At 41.6% G+C, this 20,445-nt stretch overlaps 1 protein-coding gene across 1 annotated transcript in view; it reads right to left on the bottom strand.

Annotated features, from left to right (window-relative positions):
- Positions 1–16,698, bottom strand: part of LOC112254348 (RING1 and YY1-binding protein B) — a 42,350-nt gene extending 25,652 nt beyond the window's left edge. The window contains exons 1-2 of the mRNA XM_042324283.1: positions 16,507–16,698; positions 15,597–15,722 (exon numbers count right to left, since the gene is read on the bottom strand). Of these exons, the coding sequence (XP_042180217.1) occupies positions 15,597–15,722; positions 16,507–16,532 (152 nt within the window). The 5' untranslated portion in view covers positions 16,533–16,698. The remainder of the gene's footprint in view (positions 1–15,596; positions 15,723–16,506) is intronic.
- Between the last annotated feature and the right edge of the window lie 3,747 nt (positions 16,699–20,445).

Raw genomic sequence — 20,445 nt, 5'->3', positions numbered from 1 at the left:
TGACCCGTTCGATTGTCCAGCCTATAGATAGCTAGAGCAAATTTACGAAAGCACTCAAATATCCATTGAGAAAGCACAACGACTATACCATTTAGCTAAGCTAAGAATGACGAGAATAATCAAGTCAATAAACGTTGGGTAGTTAAGGTAACGTAATTGAAGTCATTACTTTATTACATTGAGTAGCAAGCTACCCCTTGGTCGTTAGGGCAAATCTGGTCTGTGATAGGCGGGGGGGTTCACACCTCGCTCCGCTATTAGGCTATTCTTTAGTAAAGGTTGAATAGTCTATTGTTCAGCTATTAGCCCTCCTCCCCAAGTTGCAACAAATTGCTGTTCCCATCTCATTCCTTTCCCTCTTTCACGCGTCATCATTCTGCTCCCGAGTGGCTCGCTTGTGGGCGTGATGGCAGGATATGGTAGCATCTACGGTTGTGCGTCAAGAATTCTGCATATAGTAGCACGTTTGTATGAATGTGTGGTTATTCATAGGCAAATTGTTATATGCTATGGAGGTAGATGTCTTTTTGTAGAGAGCAAAACCTTTTTTATTTTCAATCAAAAATAATTGTTCTGAAAGCAACTTTTTTCCGACACAAAGTCAGTCAAAGCGGACACCTGCGAAGATGGCATCGATGGTATTGATGCATCCTAAAAATGGCATCTGCTGCTTTAGATTAAACGGTCATCTCAGTTATTGTTTACATATCTATAAAAAACAAGCCGTTTTCTTTACTTTCAGAGAACGAGCTGACCAAGGGGTCGAAAATGTAGTTATTGCCAGATGTTCACTGTCCAAGGAACAGGCCGTGGAGGCTTTATGGCTGGCAAGTGTCCACAACCAGAGGTAGTTAAACTGTTGTTATTTTTCTCCATCTCTGCCCGTCTTGTTGTACATGGAACCTGCCTCACATGGATAAAAAAAAAAAAAAAAAAGTACCTTAAGATGTCAGCTGCTAATTTTCAGATTTACACCACATAAACAAAGCCATTTTCACCGGACTATCCATTGCAGCCAATTCATGATTTTCCTGGGGGTTAGCCTTGCAATAACCAAGTAGTGAGACACATAGCCCTCTATATTTAATTGTTTCAGGTACACTCTGATAGGTGTCTGCGTCACATACAGTATCGTCTATTGACATTATCTTTATTGTTTGCCATCATGTGTCTGTTTTTCAGCATAAAGTACTCTGTAGCCACCAGGTGAGACCACACTAACATTATCTTCACTTCATCCCTCTGCCCCTTCTCCCTAAATCCTCTAGGTTATATCAGCTGTTTTGGTGAACCCCTCCCACATCTGAACAGGCTGACAGAGGGCAGCATGATAATAGGTGAGATGTCACTTGGTCGGGTCAACAGGAAGTATTATTAAAAGAGATGCTTTACATTGAAATACAGACAGATGTTTTAGTCCCAGAGTTAATGATCCAAGGCCAGTTTTGCATTTCACCTTCTGATTTAAGATGAGTGTCAGAATTTTTAAAAACATGCTCTAATCATGCTGGCTCTCTATCCATTTGTCACTCGTCTGCAGGAATGTTTTGATGTGAGAGAGGAAGCCAGTCCCATCCTCACCACCTAACGCGCTCTTAAGATAACCGTCGGGCCAACTGGGAGCCCAAGGCTGGTTAGGAGACACCGCAATTGTGATGAATTGAGTGAATATTAGGGTAGCACTGTAATTCATGAATCATATTCTGTCTGCCGCTGTTCTTACCCCTTTCCCTTCTACACTTCTCCCCACCTCGTCTTTCCTCAGCATTTTATAATGCGCACCATATGTGCATTGAAGTACAGTTTGAACTTGTATTTATAAATATTACAATTATCATAAATGCATTATAATTATGTAATTATAACACCTGGATAATGAACTTCTTTCAGTAAAGCTTTTCACATTCTCCACTGGTTGAAATACTATCCTGTGTCCTCAGATTAAATGCAGATGAAGGGAGTTATGCATAGTTTTTTCTGTATATATGAACTACAACTCAATCATGTTACAATATGTAATCAGTGATGTCCCAGGAGCAGCAACACTGTTGAAGTGTATAATTGTAAAACATTCATGCAGACACAGCATCATTCAAATAATGGAGTTTGATATAACTGAAAAAGAATGTCTCCGAGATTCATACCTGAACCGCACCTTTATTTGCCAAGGAAGAGTACATGATCAGTGAATGTATTCAATGTACAGGCTACAATGTGGGAATCTCATACGTGGTAATAACTACAGTACATGTGTATATAGGACTTGCATCCTTGGCACAATAAAGTTATTATAATCTACTCTATCCATAGGCTTCATTAATGCCATTCAGACTTGAAATTGATACAACAACTATAATAGATGTGGTTCATTGATTGGTATGAATATTAGTTCAGAACTAATGTTTTAGGGTCCATAGACAGATTGGCTACATACTGTAGCTAGCTATGAATCCTAGGGCATTCAGTTATTTTTATCCTTCACTACACAATAAGCAAGTAAATAGTTAGCTAGCTGTGTTACTTCAGCTGCATTGCAAGGCAAGCGTATACAATTGTACATTCAATTTGCAGGAAATGCTTTAACTAGCTTTTAGATCCACTTTACATTCACAAGACGACAGCCTGGTTTGCTGGTTTTCAGGAGTCCCTAAAACATTAAATACAAATTACAAATTAATTATCCTAACACTAACAAGCTGGCTAATGTTAGCTAGTCAGATAACTTGCTAAATAGTGATTTGTGAATTAGCTTTATAACCCAAAAAAATATGCACAAACGTTGGTCTCTACATTAACTAGCATATTCCTCTCAATTGTAAACTTTTTGCTTGACTTATTACAACGTCATAACTTACATCTGGTTCCACCATAATGTTTTGTCAGCCATCTTTGTTGAAGAACGCCACAAGCAAGTCTGGCTCGCGACAAAATTCATCATTGGAACCACTCGATATGATTGGTCATATAAAAACCTTGCATAACGAGTGCTCCAACTCCCCCTTGTGGTGGTCTGGAGCATTGAAGCCGTGACGCTGGGTACCTCCAAGTCCCGCAACTTTTAAAGGAGGAACCACTGTAGCACACTAGGGGTCTTTCAATCACCAGCGAGTGAATGAACGCGTTCTTCAGATCAGAGCCACACGTGAACATTTGTTATTATTTGCTAGTTATTAAAAAGTTATTAGCCCATTTATTAGGTAAGTATAGGTCAGTAATGGGAAGCTACTGCTTCCAACAAGAGCACAAAACATGTAGGCTACATTTCAAGTGGTCTTTGAAAAGCCAGTCAGGTAAAAAGCTTATGCCTTAATTAAAGAGGCAGTGTTGTATTTTAAGACAGGCTTGAATATGCAAATAAGCCAATAGGCAGAGGGGAAGCCTACATTGTCTAATTCACTATATGGTAATAATAATTGCATTTTGTAAAGTGATTTCTTGCATCATACAACAAGGTACAAAGCAATTTAGTCACCCATTTGGCCCATGGTATTACAGACAAGTAAAAAATAAAAATAAATCATTAATGTCAAGCCCTACATAATGATTTTTTTTTTTTTTTAAGTATGCAATGTTGGCCTGCATTGAACACCACATATAGGCTACTGTGGGCTATATCATAGAAATCAAAAGCTATTTCCAAGTTAAAAATGTTATGTGATTTGCTCCATTGGTTTTGTTGGTAGACCTACATTATGCTCAAATAGCCACAATCACCTATTGGCTACTGTCTAAAACTGTAAGGGTACAGCCTCACTGCAAAATTCTCACAACATTCAAGTTTCCACTCACAAGACCTACACTCCTCAGTGCCCCCAAAAATTACATGTAACATTGAGGACGTCACAAATTTGCTTTGATGGAAATTCCACAGTCACAATCTTACCTGAATAAAAATAACTTGCCTAGTTAAATAAAATAAAAAATTAAATATATATATATATATATATTTTTTTCCCCAGATGACACTACCGCTGAGCTGTTTCTTTCCCCGTCTCGTGTTGTGACAGACATGGATGGAGTTGTGATCCAGAGGGATGGCCATGGTGGAAAGAGGAGTGTGTGAGGGCCAGCCCAGCTCTTACTTTCCCTTAGCTCCCTGGGTAATTATGTGCTCCATTCTGTCATCCCCCAGGAGACTCTTGGCTGAGTGAACACATCCCCCTCCACAGTCCATCACGCCCAGCAGCCCCCCCCCCCGTCACAGCACGACCGGGCCCAGCCACTCCAGCTCACACTGTTGTATCCAGTATGCTTCCCCTTGTCCCTCCGTACCCTCCGAATCCCCTTGTCCCTCCGTACCCTCCGTCCCCTTGTCCCTCCGTACCCTCCGAATCCCCTTGTCCCTCAATACCCTCCGAATCCCCTTGTCCCTCCGTACCCTCCGAATCCCCTTGTCCCTCCGTACCCTCCGAATCCCCTTGTCCCTCCGTACCCTCTGCTCTCAGTTCTTCTTCCGGCTACTTTGCCTCCCCATTGTCACTCTACATGTCTCTGTCTCTCACTTGCTCGCTCCCTCACTCCACCCTCTGAGGACAAGTTCAAGTCAACAGCTCGTTCTATCAACGTTCCGCCATTTGTCAGACTGCCAAATGGGCCATTCAAAATCACCCACATTCTCTCAAATCTCATGAAGTAATTAAATACTCTGAAATCCGCCAATTAACACATTAAGATTAGGGCCTACCTGCTCATGCTTAAGGATTAATGCAGATCCTGATAATGATTGATAAGCATAAGCCTTTACAAATACAAATGGAGTGTGCAAGCACGTCCTTCTTAAGTAATTCCATTAGTCTTGACAATTTGTGTTAATGTGACAGCGGTAAAATCCACAGATTATAATGACTATGGCTGGGCGATATGACGATATATATCGTGTGATGATAGATATTTTTCTATCGTTTATTTCATGTCGCAAATCTTACTCTTTACGGAAATACTTTTCATCAATTGGAAGAAAATTTGCAACACAAACAAACATGGAGGACAGTGAACGTGACACGGAGCTCGTACCTGAAAGAGTGGCTCCTTCGGTCACATGGACGTGGTTTGGGTAAGAGAAAAGTCTGACACGGACCAGAAAACCGTCCTCTGCAAAATATGCCGCAGGCCAGTCCCGACAACAGGCTCAAAACACCTACGCAAGAATCATGTGAAACAGTACAGAGAAAGTCTATGGATGAGAAACAAAAAAGTACAGTCGAGTGTTCAAAACGTTGCAAGATACTTTTGCCCGCGGCAAACCATATGGCAAAGAATCACAAAAGACGGAAGGAGGTAACAGCTGCTGTTACAACTTACATCTGCAAAGACATGGCCCCAATTTACACGGTGGAGAAACGAGGGTTTCGTGAGTTGGTGCTAACACTCGACCCAAGGCACCAAATGCAAATTGATATGCGACGCGTATTAATGCCAAAATAACATGCAACAGGCCAATATTTATGTTTTTTGCAACTATAATTTAAGTGTTTTCTATTTACCTTTTTAGATTAATATTTTATTACACGCTTAATTTAAAATTTGCACCAAGGTTCTAAATAAAAGGAGAAATAATCAAGAGTAAGAACCTTTTATTTGTTGAGTATAATTCAACATGTAATAAGAAATAGGCCTTTACATGTGGTAATTTTATATAAACTACTTATTCATTGAATTTACAGAAAATGTGCTATATCGTGATATGAAATGACCTATCGGGACATGAGATTTTGGCCATATCGCCCTAAATGACTATTCCATCATTTTCACAGACACGCACTTAGGGTGAAGCATATTCTTGCAGAGCAGAGCATTTGTGAGTGTGCTAGTTCAGTCAGTGCTACTGCAAACCTCAGTTTAACACCTTCACACTAAACTGACAAACACTCAAACATCTGGACTAGAGGTCGACCGATTATGATTTTTCAATGCCGGTACCGATTATTGGAGGACCAAAAAAGCCGATACAGATTAATCGGCCGATTAAATTTATAAATTTTTTAGAAACATAATAATGACAATTACAACAATACTGAATTAACACTTATTTGAACTTAATATAATACATTTAGCCTCAAGTAGATAATAAAACAATCAATTTGGTTCAAATAATGCAAAAACAAAGTGTTGGAGAAGAACGTAAAAGTGCAATATGTGCTATGTAAGAAAGCTTAACATTTCAGTTCCTTGCTCAGAACATATGAAAGCTGGTGGTTTCCTTTTAACATGAGTCTTCAATATTCCCAGGTAAGAAGTTTTAGGTTGTAGTTATTATAGGACTATTTCCCTCTATACCATTTGTATTTCATTAACCTTTGACTATTGGATGTTCTTATAGGCACTTTAGTATTGCCAGTGTAACAGTATAGCTTCCGTCCCTCTCCTCGCTCCAAGGTGAAAATCTGTCTTTCTGCCCCTGAACGAGGCAGTTAACCCACCATTCCTAGGCCGTCATTGAAAATAAGAAAGTGTTCTTAACCGACCTGCCTAGTTAAAAATCTTTTTTAAATTTTTTAAAAATACATTTTTGAAAAGGGCAAATCGGCGCCGAAAAATACCGATTTCCGATTGTTATGAAAACTTGAAATCGGACCTAACTAATCGGCCATTCCGATTAATCAGTCGACCTCTAATCTGGACATCAAAATGTCGATGCTAAGCGTCAACAGGTTACAGTCTGCATACCAAACAGTAGCAGAGTTAACGCAATTCGAATAATTTGGTTTGGAATATGAGAATCACCAGCGCGACGCACAGCAGTAAGCCAAAAAAATCCTACCTCTGCACAAACATGTCTGGAACAAAGTGGCAAGCAACAATCAACAAGGAACGTCACGTCCCCCAAAACCACAGCCTGAGGCGTCACAACAACCAAAGAGCATTCGCACCTGATCCCGACCATTAATCAAGTCAAAAAGGCCCCGCCAGGACCTGGAGCAGCTCAAGGTGCAGCATACCAACACACAGCACAGCCATCAGGAAAACTGTACTGATCCAGCAGCAAGATGTCACAATCTAGCACTGATTGGTTTCATGTGCTGGCTACTTTCGAATACGATAGCTGATCACTGCTGTCAGGCGTATGCTGCTAACGCAAAGATGTGCCTCTTCTGGTATAAGAATGCTTCAAAAACGTACTCCAACTATTAACAGCAGAACTCGGGAGGTCAGGTCACAACACACACAGTGCTTTCTTGTTGGAGAACCAAAGTAAGTGCAGTGGCAGTGCACAGATTTAGCCTACTTGGGCATTGTGTGAGATTGGGTGAGAGTTGGGCCTCCCCATGCATGTTGATATTGCTTCTCTAGCACATGTTAGCACTAGAGGTCTTCACGGATTCACCTGTACCCGAATACCCGAGACCAGATCCAAAACCCTGATTTAATTGTCATGGGTATGAGTAATTTTAACTGACTTGTCCAGAAGGACCCATACAGAGCCGAATGCACCTGCTGCAGTAGAGAGAGAATTTGTATAATTCATGCTGCTGCTCTGTGCTTTTCACGAGAATGACCAACAAGCTACACGCGGCAATCACAAATCATCAAAGCAACATTAGGCTAGTCATAGATCCTCCACGTGGGGCAAAAGTTAGGAGAAACACTACATGACCAAAAGTATGTGGACACCTGCTCATCAAACATCTCATTCCAAAATCATGGGCATTAATATGAAGTTGGTCCCCCTTTGCCGCTATAACAGTCTCCACTCTTCTGGGAAGGCTTTCCACTAGATGTTGGAACATTCAGCCACAAGAGCATTAGTGAAGTCGGGTACTGATATTTGGCAATTAGGCCTGGCACGCAGCTGGTGTTCCAATTCATACAATTTGATGGAGTTGAGGTCAGGGCTCTGTGCAGGCCAGTCAAGTTCTTCCACACCGATCTCGACAACCCATTTCTGTATGGACCTCGCTTTGTGGTGGTGGTGGGTGGGGGGGTACTCATGCTGAAACAGGAATGGGCACTCCTCAAACTGTTACCAATGTTGAAAGTACAGAATCGTCTAGAATGTAATTGTATGCTGTAGCATTCTGATCCTCCAAACTTTACAGTTGGCACTATGCATTTGGGCAGTTAAGAATTCTCCTGGCATTGGTCGAACTCAGATTTGTCCGTCGGACTGCCAGATGGTGAAGCGTGATTCATCACACCAGGGAACTCGTTTCCATTGCTCCAGATTCCAATGGCGGCTAGCTTTACACCACTTCAGCCGACACTTGGCATTGCACACTGTGATCTTAGGCTTGTCGCGGCTGCTCGGCCATGGAAACCCATTTCATGAAGCACCCGACGAATAGTTCTTGTGCTGACATTGCTTCCAGAGGCAGTTTGGAACTTGTAGTGAGTGTTGTAACCTAGTACAGAGAATTTTTACATGCTATGCGCTTCTGCACTTGGCGGTCATGTTCTGTGAACTTGGTTGGCCTACAACTTCGCGGCTGAGCAGTTGTTGCTCCTAGACATTTCCACTTCACAATAAGAGCACTTACAGTTGACCGGGGCAGCTTTAGCAGGGCACAAATGTTACGAACTGACTTGTTAGAAAGGTGGCATCCTATGACAGTGCCACATTGAAAGTCACTCAATTCTTCAGTGAGATCATTCTACTGCCAATGTTTGTCTATGGAGATTGCATGGGTGGGTGCTCGATTTTATACACCTGTCAGCAATGGGTGTGGCTGAAATAGCCGAATCCACTAATATGAAGGAGTGTCCACCTACTTTTGTATATACACTGTATCTAATAAATGGAGGAATATGGAATTAAAATGTCAGCTGCTACTTTATATTCTGAATGGAGTTGTATGTAACTGCGTAGGACGATAAAGCGTGGCAGATGTCGCTTCCTGGGGGACAGCCAGTCGGGAAGTCCAGGATCCAGTTGCAGAGGAAGGGGTTCAGTCCCAGGGTCCTGAGCATAGTGATGAGCTTGGAGGGCACCAAGGTGTTGAACGCTGAGCTGTAGTCAATGAACAGTATTCTCACATAGGTTTTCCTCTTGTCCAGGTGGGAGAGGGAAGTGCAATAGAGATTGTGTCATCCGAATATCTGTTGAGGCAGTAAGAAAAAAGGAGTGGGTCCAAGGTGTCTGGGATGATGGTGTTGACGTGAGCCATGACCAACCTTTCAAACGATTTCATGGCTACAGATCTGAGTGATAAGGGGTGGTAGTGATTTAGACAGGTTATCTGGGCATTCTTGGGCACAGGGACTATGGTGGTCTGCTTGAAACATGTAGGTATCAGGGAGACAGACGGGGTCAGGGAGAGGTTGAAAATGTCTGAAGACACTTGCCAGCTGGTCAGCGCATTCGCTGAGCACGCATCCTGGTAATCCGTCTGTCCCCACGACCTTGTGAATGTTAACGTTGACTAGGGAGAGCGAGATCACACAGTCATCCGCAACAGCTGGTGATCTCATGCATGATCCAGTGTTACTTGCTGCAAAGCAAGCATAAAAGGCATTTAATTTTTGCTTGTAAGCAAGAATCAGGAGGATAGAGTTAAGGTCAGATTTGCCAAAGGGAGGGCGAGCCTTACACGCTGGTCCATCAGTTGGTAGAGCATGGCGCTTGCAACGCCAGGGTTGTGGGTTCAATTCCCACAGGGGACCAGTACGAAAAAAGTATGAAAATGTATGCACTCACTACTGTAAGTCGCTCCAGATAAGAGCGTCTGCTAAATTATGCAAATGTTAAAATGTTGTGAAACGGATCAGTGTCCCTGCAATAACATCACCGGACATGAGAAGCGCCGGTTCTGGATGTACATTTTCTTGTTTGCTTATGGCCCTACACAGCTTGTCGAGTGTGGTCTCAGTGCCAGCATCGGTCTGTGGTGGTAAATATACAGCTACAAAAAATATAGATAAATAGGTAAATAGTTGTCTGCAGCTTGTCATAAGGTATTCTAAATCAGGCAAGCAAAAACGTCATACTTCCTTAAAGGGTAGGAAACACGCAACACAGTGTAGTCAAAGACTTAGTAACTTAAGATGTAGTCATGATCTGGTTACCTATATGTGCAAAAAGTTGTTACATATTCAATATTTCTTAACTTATTTCTGGATATCTTCTAAACTACCCACAATGCACTATTTCTCAACATCAAGTGGAGGATCTGCTTTGTGCTACTGAGCAGCTAGATCAAGCTGGCCAACGTTAGCCACTAGCGATGACAGCATGTAATTTCATTCCAAATCAAGTGTTGGCGGTGGTGAGCTACAATCCTCCAAACTCAGGAAGTGTGATGTGCCCCATCAACTTCTTGTTTACATGCGGCCATGAAGCATGCTCTTCACAGAATTTGTGGCTGTGTTATCTATTTGGAACCCGTTAGCATGGCAGGCCCTGGTGCCTTCTTCCCGTGGGCTCAAATCGATACAGAAAATCAAATTTTGTAGTACCTCGTCTGTTCTCCTTTTTGTTTTGTCAACTTTTCAGCATATTCCCTGTTTAGTACGCTATAGGAGGTGTGTAACTTTTCCACCTTGGCTTAGTGCGAGCACGATAGCTGACGGATATCTGGAATCTATCTATTTGGGATTTCCCTGAGACTCTCCATCAGCCAGTGAAGCACCCACCTCCTCCTGGCTTTGGTAGCTAACTCAGATCCAAAAATAATTATGCATTCCCAAAACTTTGGTTTACTTTAATGTAGCTGTAAGCTAGGTGTTGATAGCAACTGGCTGACTCGTGTCGTGCTAATATAACATTAGCAGGCAAGTAGGGCTAATGTTAGCAGGCTAGTTGGCTATCAGCCTTGCAAGTTGGTTTGTAACAATAAATTCATTTAGTAATTGCTTGTAAGTTGCCTGAAAATTACACTGAAACCAGTATTCATGACCGCAAACAATTTGGTTTAATTTTAAGTTATTTCTGTTGGAGTTCACATTATAGAAGACAGGCCGGCTTGCCAGGTCCTCCATATAACATCACCTTACGGAATAATATTTTCCGACATGACTTCGGCATTCTGATCAGTTTTATGCAATAACTCAAACAATAGAAAAGTGAGGTGTGACTTTGCATTAAGACTTTTGGAGGTGTATACTAATTCAAATACATATGCTACGTTTATGCTACATACCCTTTAACAGAGATCATGCACCAGCTGTTAAAGATACACACCCCTCCTCTCTTCGTCTTACCCGAGGCTGCCGAGCGGTCTTGACGATGCATGGAAAAAACAGCTAGATTTGTTAGCCATGTCCTTGTTCTGCCACGACTCTGATAAACATAGAATATGACATTTCTTTAGGTCCTGTTGATAGAATACTATCGAACAGAGCTCGTCCAGTTTGTTCTCTAGTGGCTGTACGTTTGGCAATAGAACGTAGGGTATAGTAGTCTCATCAAAGAAGTCTCGTCTGGATGCCAGCTCATCTGCCTCTCTTGCTTCTTCTTTCAAATCACAGAGATTAGGGCCCGGTCAGGAGTAGGGTTGGGTGGTATCCTGGTTTTCATATTGTCATACCATCCATCATTCTCTCACCCCGGGAGATGCATGTGTACTAAACTGGTAATAATATGACAGTCAAAAAAAAAAAAATGCCCAAAACCCAATTGGGGGTCTATTACTAGAATGCTAACAAAATTAGCACAAGTAATAGCAAATTTCCATGGAGCCTGCTAGCTAAATGTGATAAATTGCAAAGACAGGCAATCCAGCTCACAAAGTTTTACACATATAGGTAGGAGATACCGAATGTCATTTTTGGTGAGTTTAGACATTTACAAGCGAATGTGAACGAGAGAAAGTTGAGACGCATGCAGTACTGGCTCTCGAGCAGCATGTCTACACCAAAGATTTTATAACTAACCCCATCTGTGTCAACACACTGTGTCTGTGTGGAGTCTGCTCTGCTTGGAGAAGAGGGGGGCAGAGCAGGTGGGCCGAGAACAGAGAGAAGAAAAAAAATGAAGGAAATCAACATAGCAATGGCAGCTGTACAGATAACTCATGCAAAAGGCTTTTACTTCAACATGGCAGAAAGCTAAAACAATATGATGCCCCGTCACATTATTTCAGCCACATACTTAGATTAGGCCTGGTTCGCAGTTGACGTTCCAATTCATACCAAAAGTGTTTGATGGGGTTGATGTCAAGGCCCTGTGCAGGCCAGTCAGGTTCTTCCACACCGATCTCAACAAACCATTTCTTTATGGACCTCGCTTTGTGCACAGCGAGCATTGTCATGCTGAAACAAAACTGTTGCCACAAAGTTGGAAACACAGAATTGTCTAGAATGTAATTGTATGCTGTAGCGTTAAGATTTCCCTTCACTGGAACTAAGGTGCCTAGCCAAACCATGAAAAACAGCCCAAGATCATTATTCCTCCTCCACCAAACTTTACAGTTGGCACAATGCATTGGGTCAGGTAGCGTTCTCCTGATATCCACCAAACCCAGATTCATACACCAGACAGTGAAGCGCGATTAATCACTCCAGAGAACGTTTCCACCGCTCCAGAGTCCAAAGGTGACGAGCTTTACACACCACTCCAGCCGACGCTTGGCCTTGCGCATGGTGATTCTTTGGCTTGTGCACGGCTGCTCGGCCATGGAAACCCATTTCATGAAGCTCCCTACGAACAGTTCTTGTGCTGACGTTGCTTCCAGAGGCAGTTTGGAACTGAGTGTTTCAACAGAGTACAGGAGATTCTTCGCAGTACACACTTCAGCACTCACTGGTCCCGTTCTGTGAGCTTGTGGCCTACCACTTTGTAGCTGAGCTGTTGTTGCTCCTAAACGTTTCCACTTACAGCAATAACAGCAATTACAGTTGACAGGGGCATCTCTAGTAGGGAAGAAATTTGATGAACTGGCTTGTTGGACATGTGGCATCCTATGACGGTGCCACGTTGAAAGTCACTGTGCTCTTCAGTAAGGCCAATCTACTGCCAATGTTTGTCTATGAAGATTGCATGGCTGTCTTCATATGGTCACATGCCACAAGGCAACTTTGAAGCCAGAAACTGTCAATAGGCTGGTGTTCCTGGCACAGAACTTGTGAAGAGGGAGGCAGTGAATTGTTACATGTTGAACTGAGAAACAGACTGTCTGGTGAATGCTTGAAGAAGTTAGTTTGAAAAGGTTTACAACTTGAATTCATAATGTCCAGTATTATGCTGAAAAAAACAGACTGCACTTATATTTGGCAGGACAAAGCTTAAAAAATAAGTTAATTTTCTTTACATCCTGAATACTTTAAATATTTGTTTTATTTAATTGTACTGCATATATATTTAACTAATACCTTTGCATATGTTTCATGTTTGCACAGGTTTACCATAGAAGTAAAAAAAAAAGTGCAATGCTTTCTGTTTCTATAGGGTTAAAAGCAATATTTTCTCATTTATTAACTTTGAAGGGCTCATAAAATGTTTGTTTTATTAAAGTACAGTATATCGTGATATATCGTTATCGTCCAGAAAGTGGAAAATATTGTGAAATAAACTTTAGTTCATATCGCCCACCCCTACCACAAACACACACTGTTAAAGTGTGAATGATTTGGCTGAGAGCATACTGCATCAAAAAGAGAGAAAATATGCCTAATTAGTACTCATTACAATAAGAGCCAGGCTTTCAACAAGCAAACAACTGCATCAAAGGTTAACAATTCAGATCAAATGGGAATGTGACAACCCACTTCAATGATGTCATGCGATTCCATTTACCAAATAGAGGCAATTGGGCTGTTGCCAAAAGCTCCATGGTAAGGGGCTTGGACATACTTGTCATGACATCCCCTCATTAACATAAAGCATGCTAACCCCCACTGTGACGTACCAGTATCTGTTAACTTGCCCGGGCCGGACCAAATCTGAACCAATCAGACGTAGATGTTTCACAAGTTTGGACAGCACAGTAGAGAACAGTATAATGTACTATATTATACATAGGCTATCTACTTTGCTGCACTGTGATGTCCAAAATTGTGAAACATGGACATCCATGATTGGTTCTGATTTGGTCTGGTACGGACCAACCAAATGTGGTCTTTGTGACACAGGAGGTTGGTGGCACCTTAATTGGGGAAAACGAGCTCATGGTAATGACTGGATCGGAATGGTATCAAATACATGGCTTCCAGGTGTTTGATGCCATTCTATTGGCCCTGTTCCGGCCATTATTATGTGCGGTTCTCCCCTCAGCAGCCTCCTGTGCCTTGGGAGCGGAGCTCATTACAACAATAGCCAGTGTGTAGAATAATACCCAAATACGCAAAAGAAGGATATAACACATTTGTACCTATTCAGGATACATCACCATGAAGAGAATGATATTCATTATAATGCATTTCTGTATATTACAGATAAGGGACCTATGATGTAATTCCGTTGCCGTCATTTCATTACCAGATGTAAATTCACCTCCTATAGTTGAATAACCAAAATATTTTTTTTCAAACTCAAGGTATCATGTCGTAAAATCTGAGTGAGATTCTAACGTAATTCGGTTACCAAACTTTGCATCTACACAGTTCTTCCAGTAAATGTGTTATGACATTCTCTGTGTAACTTGATCAAAGTAGGTCTTGTGTTTAGAGTTGTATGGTTTGTTAAACTTTGAAATCAATGTTTTTTGCTTGGCATACATTTTAAAACAAAAAAATCTGAGTCAAAGCATAATTCCGTTAATGTGGAATTGCCCAGTACACAACACACATTTCGAATAGCAGTAAACCGGTCAGTGTTTTCCCAGTGGCAGACCAAAGGTGTCAGCAGAACACTCATTCTAAAACCACAGCTGGAAAGGTTAGAGCATGGAGGGACTCTTCTGCAGGCTCACAAATGACTCATCTATCTCTAGATTTTATCTATCTCTAGATTTCATCAGGCAGCTGATGATAAGTGCCTGTAAACTCACACTGACAACTGATCAGCAGTACCAAGAACTCAGGCTGGAATGATAAACATGAAATTTAAAGGGAATCACGTAAAAAATTCTGACTGCATATCGTGATGATGTCATCTTAGTTTCCCATTGCAGTGACAGCCCAGAAATAGGTTTCTAATGTGGGGGGTCATTTCTCCCACTCTGCTGAGAAGTATTTATGCTCCACTCATACAGGAGTAATTAAAGGCCTAGTGCACTAATTTGGTGGGGGAGAGGGAATAATCCCATTTATTTGTATATATATATATATATATATTTTTTTTTTTCAGGGGGTGCTGCAGCACCTCAGCACACCTAGCTACTTTCCACAGCTATGCCAACTAATGTTTAATCCTACAGGTAGCCTAAGTGATATATTCTAACAGATGTTTCAAGCTACAGATGTCTTGTTTCAATCTGGTGATACTAATGTCAAATTCAGAGATTCACTTGGGAGCTGCTTTATTCTAGCAGCTCCATACAGCTATTATGAAGATGTAAGGTCCCTCATTCCCACCCCACCCCCTCTCTGGCTACCAACAGCACACCTAGACGACTCAATTCACTCACTATCCACACAATAATGAAATGCATGGCCACACAATGCAACATGCCTACGTCAATCAATAAATCAAAGTATTACTACGGAAATTAGTAGACGATTAATGTTGATTTCAATCAATTGCGATGCTTTACTGCAGGAGTAAAACAACACCCGTTCAGACATACCTTGTGGATGTGCCCTTCCTCACATCGCATATGCTGCATTTAAAAGCCTCTGCACTGTTCTTGAAGGTGCAGACGCTACAGTCCCAATATCCGTCGTCAGCACTTGGTTTAGCTTGTCTTTTTGGCCTTAGAAATATAAAAATGTAAAGTCAAGTTAGTTTATTACATATAATTAATTTGATAATGACTGTTAGTGCTGACGACATGCAATACCCCCTAAATTAAAAATCGGCTAACTTAAACCAATACAGAAGAAACAAAAATCGCTGTCAGGTTATCCATTCGAATCCCGAATAACCTACGCAGCGCTAGTTTCTCGATTAGATCAGTCACTAGCTAAAATCAAGGTCCTTGCTATCTGGGATCCTTGGGACGTCCCTATCCCATTGAAGTTGACGTTTAAAATTGTTATGGTACGGTTTGTTATGGTTGGGGTAGGAGTTAAGATTAGGATAGGGTTGACCCAAGGATTCTGGATAGCACTAACCCTAGAATCAAGCGACCTAGCTCGAATTTCTGTTAGCTAGCTAGCTAACGTTACAACATTCGATTGTATCGCGGCTTAGCCTAATGTCTGTTCGGGGCTAAGCATGTTAACTAGAAAAACGAATGTCAAATAATGTCCATTCGACGTTGATCTTCGAACGACTTCTGTTGACATTGAATATAATTTTCTAGAATGGCAGGCATATCCACTGAAAAATTCCCTTTGTCTGAGAGTGACTGGTAGAGAGTAGGGAGCGAGAAGCCGCCATAGTGCCTGTGCACTATTCTAGCTCTGGCATACAAACTGAAAAAAGGGAGAAACACTCCTTGAGAAATCATCCGAATATCAACCGCAAACGCCATGGAATTATCGCAAAACAAGTCTAAATCGACACAAAACCGACTGGGGTATACGGTTAAATACCTGGTAGGGCTTTTCTTGTCGCCCATGGTGAAGAACTGTCTTCCAAAAGAAGAAAAGGTCTTCAGTAATAATCAGTAATTGTTGTAGGTTCTGCGCGGAGGATCCAGATAGAACCGCTGCTAAAGCTGGCAGTTAAGCTCGCATTCAGCGGCAGGGCGACTGCACACCGCGTGACTCCAAGACGCCCAATCACCGCATGCCTCGGTTTAAAAGTCTGGTTGGAAATAAGAGAAATAGGTAGCTCGCTATATATTTCCCCGAAATATTCTGTATCGAAATGAGATGATGCGGTTTATAGTCGAAATTTAGGAATAAGAGTGCCAGCCCAATGTATTCGCAGGTTTCGTGAGTGTCATACTGTGCAGTACCACAGCATGAGCTGGTGTCATTGCATTTTATCCCTACACACATTGAAGATGTAGCTGGTGGAGTTCATCTTGGGACACAGGTGCAAAGAAAGTTATTCCCCATCATCTCTTTTCAATCGTGACAGGTGTAAGAGTCAAAATGTCTAGGACTACTAATAAACCAAATGCAAAAATGTATGTTGAGTGCTATCAGAGCAGTCCAGTCAATTTAGCCTGTAGGGCTTTTGTCCCTATCATACCTGTCCGTGAGATTAGCCTACTGTCTTTGCATTAAGACGGACATGTTTCAGTTGTTTCATCTTCTGTGGTTGTAGTGTGCCCACACTGCCTAACATTTGAAAGGATCCAAGGAAATGGGGATTGCCTTATGTTTCAAATAAGACGTAGAAGAAAGAAAGGATTACCTCAGACACTAAACATTCACCTTGAATGATCATTTGTATTTAGATTACAAATGTTCACCTTACTCATCATTTCCAAAATTCCAGACATCCTGGAGGACCCCCATGAAGGCCTCCCTCCCTCCTGTACAGGACAAGACTCTCTGTGGAGGAGATGAAGCATGAATCGTATAGCCTCATTAGCCACTTGCCATGGCTCCTGGTCCTATATGTATGCATGAATGACTAAATCGCTTTGGATAAAAGTGTCTGCTAAATAGCATATATTATTGTGAATCACTTCTGCTGTGTCACTGTCATTCTTATCACACCGGCTCTGCCCTCTACCCAGTGATTATACACTCTTAGAAAAAAGGGTTCTTCAGCTGTCCCCCATATGAGAACCCTTTTTGGTTCCAGGGGGAACCCTCTGTGGAAAAGGGTTCTACCTGGAACCAAAAAGGGTTCTTCAAAGGTTGTCCTATATGGGGACAGGCGAAGAACCATTTCAGGTTCTAGATATCTGCTTAGCTCATAGCATGCTGCTCTAGAGGCTCATCTGCACATCATGATATTAATAAACTGAATTCAATCATAACAGCATTACGCATTGCCTGGCTCATTCTGTAATTAATTCAAGGGAAAATTGGGCATTTTTGATGTTACAGTAATAAGGGAGACATTATAAGAAAAGCAACAAGTGAAAAGAGAATTGGGGGAGGGGACAGAGACGAGAAATGATACCATGCATTCGGCAATTCAAGAGTGTGACTGAAACAGCTCTACCCACATCAGAGTTCCTTCCTTTGCTGAATCTTGTTATTGCTCAGAAAAATAATCTGTGATTGGCATGTTGCCAAGCTGTCAACAACCAAAAGTGCATGGTAGCTCTGACATACATTACCTCTGACTGAATCTCTTTGGAAAAATACACATGGTGCTGAAGTTCTGGTATGATCAGTAAAATGTGTTTAACTCTGAGTGTAGTATGATGAGAGATTATACGTAGGGATTACAGTTGGCTCAATTACATACAGTTGAAGCCTGAAGTTTACATACACTTTAGCCAAATACATTGAAACTCAGTTTTTCACAATTCCTGACATTTAATCCTAGTAAAAATTCCCTTTCTTAGGTCAGTTAGGATCACCACTTTATTTTAAGAATGTGAAATGTCAGAATAATAGTAGAGAGAATGATTTATTTCAGCTTTTATTTATTTCATCACATTCCCAGTGGGTCAGAAGTTTACATACACTCAATTAGTATTTGGTAGCATTGCCTTTAAATTGTTTAACTTGGGTCAAATGCTTCGGGTAGCATTCCACAAGCTTCCCACAATAAGTTGGGTGAATTTTGGCCCATTCCTCGTCACAGAGCAGGTGTAACTGAGTCAGGTTTGTAGGCCTCCTTGCTCGCACATGCTTTTTCAGTTTTGCCCACAAATGTTCTATAGGATTGAGGTCAGAGCATTGTGATGGCCACTCCAATACCTTGACTTTGTTGTCCTTAAGCCATTTTGCCACAACTTTGGAAGTATGCTTGGGGTCATTGTCCATTTGGAAGACCCATTTGCGACCAAGCTTTAACTTCCTGGCTGATGTCTTGAGATGTTGCTTCAATATATCCTCATAATTTTCCTCCCTCATGATGCCATCTATTTTGTGAAGTGCACCAGTCACTCCTGCAGCAAAGCACCCCCCATAACATGATGCTGCCATCCCCGTGCTTTACGGTTGGGATGGTGTTCTTCGGCTTGCAAGCATCCCCCTTTTTCCTCCAAACATAATGATGGTCATTATGGCCAAACAGTTCTATTTTTGTTACATCAGACCAGAGGACATTTAAAAAGTACGATCTTTGTCCCCATGTGCAGTTGCAAACCGTAGTCTGGCTATTTTTGTGGCAGTTTTGGAGCAGTGGCTTCTTCCTTTCTGAGCGGCCTTTCAGGTTATGTTGATATAGGACTCGATTTACTGTGGATATAGATACTTTTGTGCCTGTTTCTTCCAGCATCGTCACAAGGTCCTTTGCTGTTGTTCTGGGATTGATTTGTACTTTTCGCACCAAAGAACACGTCTCCTTCCTGAGCGGTATGACGGATGTGTGGTCCCATGGTCCCACTTGCGTACTATTGTTTGTACAGATGAACGTAGTACCTTCAGGCGTTTGAAAATTGTTCCCAAGGATGAACCAGACTTGTGGAGGTCTACAATTCTTTTTCTGAGGTCTTGGCTGATTTCTTTTGATTTTCCCATGATGTCAAGCAAAGATGCTTGACATCAAGGTAGGCCTTGAAGGTAGGCCTTGAAATACATCCACAGGTACACCTCCAATTGACTCAAATTATGTAAATTAGCCTATCAGAAGCTTCTAAAGCCATGACATAATTTTCTGGAATGTTCCAAGCTGTCACCGTCAACTTAATGTATGTAAACTTCTGACCCACTAGAATTGTGATATAATGAATTCTACGTGAAATAATCTGTCTGTAAACAATTGTTGGAAAAATGACTTGTGTCATGCACAAAGTAGATGTCCTAACCGACTTGCCAAAATGATAGTTTGTTAACAAGAAACTTGTGGAGTGGTTGAAAAATGAGTTTTAATGACTCCAAGTGTATGTAAACTTCCGACTTCAACTGTATAAAGCAGGTGTTCTGCCTTAAGCACTCACTTATATTAAATTATATTAACTGAGAATATAGCACTTCAGTAACTGTGTCTTTTGTGTCTTATATGGTAATTAAGATCATTATTGGCCAATTGATTTTTTTAAATACAATGTGAAATCAGGTTTCAGCATGTGGACAGGTTGTTTGTTCCAGAGAGATGGTAATCTAAAGGAAAAAGCAGTATTTTTGTCTATTTATGGAAAAAGACAGCATCGCATAGCGGAAACGTGTTGCACTTCACACAATTCCTTTCCTGCGCACTTGTTTTTCGGAAAACATTAATTGGACTGAAAAAACAGTGGAATGGAAGAGACGAAGAGAGAAGGGCAGGTTAAGGATGAGCCAGGGAGAAGAGAGGTCGTGGAGCAGACATGGGAAAATAGGCTGTTAAGAGGCAGGTAGGATAGCAGACGAGGACACATGCTCCTGATACTGAAATCACACAGGAGAGGAAAGAAGCTCATGATTAATCGAGGTCTCTCACAAAGTTCCCTGGTGACATTCCAGGATCCACAA

Source organism: Oncorhynchus tshawytscha, linkage group LG07 (genome assembly GCF_018296145.1).
Source record: "Oncorhynchus tshawytscha isolate Ot180627B linkage group LG07, Otsh_v2.0, whole genome shotgun sequence".
Lineage (NCBI taxonomy): Eukaryota > Metazoa > Chordata > Actinopteri > Salmoniformes > Salmonidae > Oncorhynchus > Oncorhynchus tshawytscha.
The sequence above is the reverse complement of the archived record's forward strand: the minus strand, read 5'-3'. Positions and strand labels throughout refer to the sequence as shown.